Source organism: Bison bison, unplaced genomic scaffold (genome assembly GCF_000754665.1).
Source record: "Bison bison bison isolate TAMUID 2011002044 unplaced genomic scaffold, Bison_UMD1.0 scf7180017864143, whole genome shotgun sequence".
In the NCBI taxonomy this organism is placed as follows: Eukaryota; Metazoa; Chordata; class Mammalia; order Artiodactyla; family Bovidae; genus Bison; species Bison bison.
In genome coordinates, this window is record NW_011494715.1 from 4652811 (window position 1) to 4660321 (window position 7511).

The 7511-nt window shown below is 46.9% G+C and overlaps 1 protein-coding gene across 1 annotated transcript in view; it reads right to left on the reverse strand.

Annotated features, from left to right (window-relative positions):
- LOC104988823 (chromosome unknown open reading frame, human C8orf74) overlaps positions 1-6284 on the reverse strand; it is a 31207-nt gene extending 24923 nt beyond the window's left edge. Inside the window, exons 1-2 of the mRNA XM_010840280.1 lie at positions 6226-6284; positions 4539-4731 (exon numbers count right to left, since the gene is read on the reverse strand). Coding sequence (XP_010838582.1) covers positions 4539-4731; positions 6226-6273 — 241 coding nt within the window. The 5' untranslated portion in view covers positions 6274-6284. The remainder of the gene's footprint in view (positions 1-4538; positions 4732-6225) is intronic.
- Between the last annotated feature and the right edge of the window lie 1227 nt (positions 6285-7511).

The following is a 7511-nucleotide window of genomic DNA, read 5'->3' on the forward strand; positions in this document are numbered from 1 at the left end:
CTGTCACTGTTTCCTCTGTTTCCCCATCTGTTTCCCATGAAGTGATGGGACCAGATGCCATGATCTTAGTTTTCTGAATGTTGAGTTTTCAGCCAACTTTTTTACTCTCCTCTTTCACTTTCATCAAGAGGCACTTTAGCTCTTCTTCGATTTCTGCCATAAGGGTGGTGTCATCTGCATATCTGAGGTTATTGATATTTCTCCCGGCAATCTTGATTCCAGCATGAGCTTCCTCCAGCCCAGCGTTTCTCATGATGTACTCTGCATAGAAGTTAAATAAGCAGGGTGACAATATACAGCCTTGACGTACTCCTTTCCTGATTTGGAACCAGCCCATTGTTCCATGTCCAGTTCTAACTGTTGCTTCTTGACTTGCATACAGATTTCTCAGGAGGCAGGTCAGGTTGTCTGGTATCCCCATCTCTTGAAGAATTTTCCAGACTTTGTTGTGATCTACACAGTCAAAGGCTTTGGCATAGTTAATAAAGCAGAAATAGATGTTTTTCTGGAGCTCTCTTGTTTTTTCAGTGATCCAATGGATGTTGGCAATTTGATCTCTGGTTCCTCTGCCTTTTCTAAATACAGCTTGAACACCTGGGATTTCTTGATTCATGTACTCTTGAAATCTGGCTTGGAGAATTTTAAGCATTACTTTGCTAGCATGTGAGATGAGGGCAATGTGTGGTAGTTTGAACATTCTTTGGGATTGAGATGAGAACTGACCATTTCCAGTCCTATGGTCACTGCTGAGTTTTCCAAATTTGCTGGCATATTGAGTGCAACACTTTCACAGCATCATCTTTTAGGATTTGAAATAGCTCAGCTGGAATTCTATCACCTCCTCTAGCTTTGTTCGTAGTGATGCTTCCTAAGGCCCACTTGACTTCACATTCCAGGATGTCTGGCTCCAGGTGAGTGATCACACCATCGTGATTATCTGGGTCGTGAAGATCTTTTTTGTACAGTTCTGTGTATTCTTGCCTCCTCTGCTTAATATCATCTGCTTCTGTTAGGTCCATACCATTTCTGTCCTTTATTGAGCCCATCTTTGCATGAAATATTCCCTTGGTATCTCTAATTTTCTTGAAGAGATCTCTAGTCTTTCCCATTCTGTTGTTTTCCTCTATTTCTTTGCACTGATCACTGTGGAAAGCTTTCTTATCTCTCCTTGTTATTCTTTGGAACTCTGCATTCAATGGGTATATCTTTCCTTTTCTCCTTTGCTTTTCACTTCTCTTCTTTTTGCAGCTATTTATAAGGCCTCCTCAGACAACCATTTTGCTTTTTTGCATTTCTTTTTCTTAGGGATGGTCTTGATCCCTGTCTTCTGTACAATGTCACAAACCTCCATCCATAGTTCTTCAGGCACTCTGTCTATCAGATCTAATCCCTTGAATCTATTCCTCAACAAATTACAAATAAAGCTACCACAAGATACAGTGGTCCCATTTCTGGGTACATGTTCAAAGGAAATGAAATCACTCTCTAAGAGATATCAGACCCCCATGTTGGCTGTGGGCTTCCCTAGTGGCTCAGATGGTAAAGAAGCTGCTTGCAATGCAGGAGACCTGGTTTTGATTCCTGGATCAGGAAGATCCCCTGGAGAAGGGAATGACTACCCACTCCAATGTTCTTGCCTGGAAAATTCTGCAGAATCACCTGGTGGGCTACAGTCCATGGGGTAGCAAAGACTTGGACATGATTGAGTGACTCACACTAACACATATTCACTGTGGCATTATTCACAATAGCCAAGATACAGAAATAACCCCTGTATCAAATGACAGACAAATGGATAAAGAAAATGTGAATATACACTATGTATATGTGGGTATATACACATATATGCATTGTTGATGTTGTTGTTAAGTCACTTTAGTCTGTCTGATCCCATAGACGGCAGCCCACCAGGCTCCCCCATGCCTGGGATTCTCCAGGCAAGAACACTGGAGTGGGCTGCCATTTCCTTCTCCACATATATGCATACATGTGTATAAATGCATGCATATATATAAAGGAATATTCAGTTCAGTTCAGTTCAGTCACTCAGTGGTGTCCAACTCTTTGTGACCCCATGATTTGCAGCACGCCAGGCCTCCCTGTCCATCACCAACTCCCGGAGTTCACTCAAACTCATGTCCATCGAGTCAGTGATGCCATCCAGCCATCTCATCCTCTGTCGTCCCCTTCTCCTCCTGCCCCCAATCCCTCCCAGCATCAGAGTCTTTTCCAATGAGTCAACTCTTCACATGAGCTGGCCAAAGTACTGGAGTTTCAGCTTTAGCATCATTCCTTCCAAAGAACACCCCGGACTGATCTCCTCTAGAATGGACTGGTTGGATCTCCTTGCAGTCCAAGGAACTCTCAAGAGTCTTCTCCAACACCACAGTTATTATTCAGCCATAAAAGAAGGAAATCGTAGCATTTGTAACAACATGATGAACTTTGAAGTCATTATGTGTTAAGTGAGAAAAGTCAGAGAAAGACAAATACGGTATGATTTCACTTACATGTGGAATCAAAACAACCCTCAACCTCATCATGGAAATAGTAAAGACAGGTGGTTGCCAGAAGCCATGGGTTGGTGCATGGGTGAAATAGGTTAAGGTGGCCAAAGGTACAAACTTCCAGTTATAAGATAATTAACACCTGAGGACATAATGTAAAACATGATGACTATAATTAACAATATCATATTGTGTATCTGAGAGTTGCCAAGAGAGCAGACCTTAAAAATTCTCATCCCAAGGAAAAAAAAAACTAGGTGAGGTGGTGTTCATTAAACTTATTGTGCTAATTATTTCACAATATATACGTATATCAAACCATGTTGCATACCTTATACAATACTGTATGTCAATTATATCTCAATGAAGCTAGAAAAAAATAGTACAAAGAAAAATTTCCTGAAGTACTTAAAGAACAAGTGATCCAGTTAATGCCCCATCAAGCAGGATCTTTTCGTGTGCATTTCCTACACAAGGACCTTCACAATCACAACCACCAGAGTTAGAGATCACCTCAACACAACACTAGTGTGCAATAACCAGACCTGACCCAAGGTTCTCCAGTTATCCCAGTGACATTCTGTACAGTGAAAGGACCCAAACCGGGTCCACCTGTCACGTTTAGTGGACACGTTCCCTCAGTGTCTTTCAGTTTGGAGCAGTTCCTCTGTCTTTCCTTGGTTCTCATGCCCTCTGTGCTTTGCAGCTTACAGGAGAAGGCCTTTGTGTAGTGCTCTTAATTGGAAGTTTTTCCCGATGATGTCAGGCTCTGAGTCTCTGCTACAACCATTACAGAAGGATGCTGGCTGCTTCTTTCGCATCCCACTGGGTGGCACGATAATCTGTGTCCTCTTACTGATGGAACATTGATTGAGGAGGTGTCCCCCAGGCTCCCTCACCCTAAAAGTATTCTTTTCCCCTTTGCCATCAGTAATGATGTTGTGGGGAGACTCTGAGGAAGTGTGTAAATATCTCATTTCCCATCAAGCATTCAGCCTCTGACTTTAGCACCTACTGATGATTCTTGGTTGAGTATTACTACAGTGGTGGTCCTGGAGGGGATGCTCCATGTATCTGCTTAATGAATGAATCTGCATCTCAGACAAGGAGTGGGAAGTTGTGGCCACACCCCCTCGTGCTGTGGATCACAGCGAGAGAGGCTTACCCTCTTCTTCTGAAGCCCAACACAGGGTAGGGGTGGGAGAGATGCTCTTTCCACAACCTGACTCTGGTTCCAGCATCCCTGCCAGCAAGCTGACATCTATAGAGGATTCCTCCAAGACATTCAGCAGAGCAAAAACGGATGCTGGGAACAATTTGCAGTCTCTCAGGAGTACAATGGAAATTCAGTGAAGGATTTTAAGCAGAATAGTGACACATTTAAGTTAAGCAGGACCAAAACAAAACTTCTGAATTATTATTATTCCTTCTCTCTTTTCTAAAACAAAAATTGACTTCTCTTGGACCCTACTCTCAACTCACTGCCCCAGAGATATAGGTTTAATGATGAAGTTCATTGCTGTTGTTTATTTGCTAAGTTGTAACTGACTCTCTGCAACCCCATGGACTGTAGCCCACCAGGCTCCTCTGTCCATGGGATTTCCCAGGCAAGAATACTGGACTGGCTTGAAACTTCCTTCTCCAGGGGTCTTCCCAACTCAAGGATCGAACCTGTGTCTCTTATGTCTCTTGCATTGGCAGGTGGATTCTTTACCACTGAGCCTCCAGGGAAATATAATGTAGTTCATACTAAAGTATAAATGACTGACTGAAAAAACGAACATCCTTGGTTGCTTTGTGAATAGCTTGGCGTGGTGCAAGAGTTCCCACCAGGGTGATCAGGAACAAGACTCAGCAAGAACATTCTGTTTGTTCCACTTTTCAGAAAGTCTGGACAGGGCCCTGTTCTGGACCATATGAAGAGGCTAAATGCCAGGGAAAGAAAGCAAGTAGCTTCAGGCTCTTTGGAGCGCCCCTAGGGCTGTGAGCCCTCCCCAGGCCTCACTGACTCCTGCCCTGCCTGCCCTGTACCTTTGGTTTCCTTGAGCAGCTCTTCCGTGAACTTGACCACCTGCGCCACCTCCCGCCATGGGAAGCCTTTGCCCACAGCGAAGATGATGCTTTCATAGAGGGTGTCCAGCAGGATGCTTCTGCGGGAGTCTCTGAGCTCGTCAAACTCTTCCCAGTTCAGCAGTCTCCGCAGGTGCTCCCGACCTTCTGGTTTCTGCAGGGTGTGATATGAGGGGTGGAGGGTGAGACTGAGGAATCAGGACAACATCATCACTGGGAACCCATGCTGTGCCCCTGGATCCTGAAGAGTGACCAGGACTAAGGGTACACTTGGACAGAATTAGTCTTTCATTTCTGGACAGCTTTCCCTCACCCTTCTAGCCCTGCTCCTTCCTCTGGGAGTTTTCATCCTAGCTGCTACAGCTCCAGGTTTCTACCCCGCCAGCAGCCCTCAAGTCCTGAATTAGTATGATCCTCTTCCCTCAAACAAAATTTGACTTCCCTCTGAGACTGCTCCAGAGATAGTGATGTGACCATGAAATTCATACTAAAGTGTAAATGACTAGCCAAGAAGAAGCTTGATGAAGCAATGCTTTAGCAGAAGGAATGCATCTTGCTTGGTGAAGCTAGGGCCTCAAGACTGGTTAAGGTACCTTTTAATCCTTTCTTTAGGTTAGAATTAGTTTTACTTGAGAGTTCATCTGGCCTTTCTAGAAAGTTTCTTAGAGATCACCAACACATGTAGGAGAATCAAGTCCCTTTCAAGGAGGGGGTAAGAAAAGGTGTGGCATGAATGGGGATTCAGTGAACACAAGAGTGTTGCTCCCCTGGGGGGAGAGGAGTGGAGAAGTGATGGTAGACAGCGCTTGAGGGAGGCCCAGAGCCTGTCTCAGCCCCTGGGGATCCTCTCCCCTCCCCCACAGCCCCTGTAGACCCCTAAGTCAGCATCTGAAAGGACAGCTGGCTGGAAAATCCAGGAAAGATGATGAAAGCACCCGTCCTGGGCCAGGGAAGGAAGCCTCAGCCGGGGGTGCCTTGCCTGCTGCCTCCCCGTCAGCTCAAGACTGCTGGTCAGAGGCTGACCTGTGCACACCGCTGGCCCGGGGTGGTCTTGCCTGAGTTCTACAGCAGAGCCTTTCTGGATGGACCGGAGGCCCAGGCCCTGCAGGCTAGAGTCTCCTCCATCCACAGGTGTTCACACTGCTCATGCATTTTGGCCTCAGAAATGATTCTGAGCAACCATCGAAATCTGCCCCCTTCTCTGCCTTAAAGACACAGAGCCCCCGGCTCCCACCACACCCACAACCACACACATATTCCCTCTACACATTGGCCTACAATCCTGACAGGCTCTCAGGGCCCGAGGGCTCTGGTGAAGGTGGCACCCCTGTGACCGGCTGCAGGGGACTCCCAGGCCCTCCCTGGAGTGTAGGCGGGCACAGCACCTCCACGCCCTTCCCTGCAGGCTCTGCTGCATCAAGGCTGTCACCGCAGGCCTGGAAGATGGCCCTCCAGCTCCAAAGACTGGGCTAACTTTGGCCTGGCATACACCTGGCACGCACATTCCCTGGGCCCACACCTGCCTGTCTTGGGCCTCCGAGCTGACACGCAGGGACAGGAGAGCTGTCCAGGGGTCGCTGGGAGGACACACCTCCCTCTTAGGCCAATAGGAGCACACTTTCTCTTAAAAGTCATATGTTCTCTTCACCTGAAATTGGAAGACTTTTTTCACTCCCTGGGCTGTTAGGAGTGCCATGGCCCCTGCATCCAGTTGCTAAGAGACCTAACCAGGACTGCCTTGGAGCTTCAGGAACGCTGGGCTGAGGATGCCTGCTTTGTGAGGTCATGAAGACCCACTTGGAGGTGGCTCTCCCAGCTTCCCTCCTCTGGTCCCTCTTCTCCAGCGGGCTCTGGGCCCCCACAGCTGCTCAGTGACCTGGAGCCCTTTCTATTTCTAGCCCCGTTCCTTGAAAGTTGTTCTCCTTCAGGCAGTGAGCCTTCTCAGGCTTTCCGGCACACATACACATGGCCCCTCAGGTGCTACATCTTTCTAATCCAAGCCCGATTTTTCTCCTTCCTTCCATAGTCGGGGATTTTTTCTCTATGGAGAAGCTGGCTTCCATATGCCATCCTCACCGATGCCTCGTCCTGCCAGGATCTGGTTTCTACCCACTTCTGTACTGGCCAGTGGAATTGTGACTTCCGGTTTTGTGCAACCCAGTTTTGTCTTGGGTACAGAAAACAGCTCTGTAGGGGTGTCCCTGTGCAGTGCCCAAACACCCCAATGTGGAGACCCCGTGGGGATCCAGTCTCTTTCCTGGTTAGCCTCGCCTCGCTCTCTCCTGGAAACCCAGCTGGTGACCCGTGGGTCGAGTCCTGCTCCCTGCTACCCCTTCGCCTCCCTGCCTGTAAGCCCTGACTCTGTGCACAGGAGCATCCTGGGGAAAGCCTGGGATGTTGTAGGGAGTTGGTGGTTGAGCCCTCGGGTCCTGGGGCCACCCCCACTGATACCTGCCCAGTTCCCTTGGCTCTTTTGGGGGTGAGAGGGGGATCCTGGCCAGACGTGAGCACTCCCAAAGGTCCCAACCACACAGAGCCAGCATCCCCTTTGGCCATATGACTCCACCTTCCTTGACCTTGTGGGCAACTCACTTAGGATCTCTGATTATTTTATGTGAGTTATATTGTCCCCTCTCTCTGCACACACAGATACACATGCACTTAAAAATTAACTATGTCATAAATATTCAGGCAATTGTCTATGAGTATACAGATAGATGGAAAGATAATTGATAGATAATATGAAATAACAATAAAAATTAAACATTTAAAAAAAAAATTTAAAATAGGGTCATACTGCCCATGCTTTAAAAATTCTATTCTTTATAATTTTTACTGATACACAATTTCAAAATACAATTAAACGTTTACATCAGAGGAAAAAAAAAAGGACTACGTCAGTTTCTTGCTTCAAACCCTTCCATGGTTGTTTGT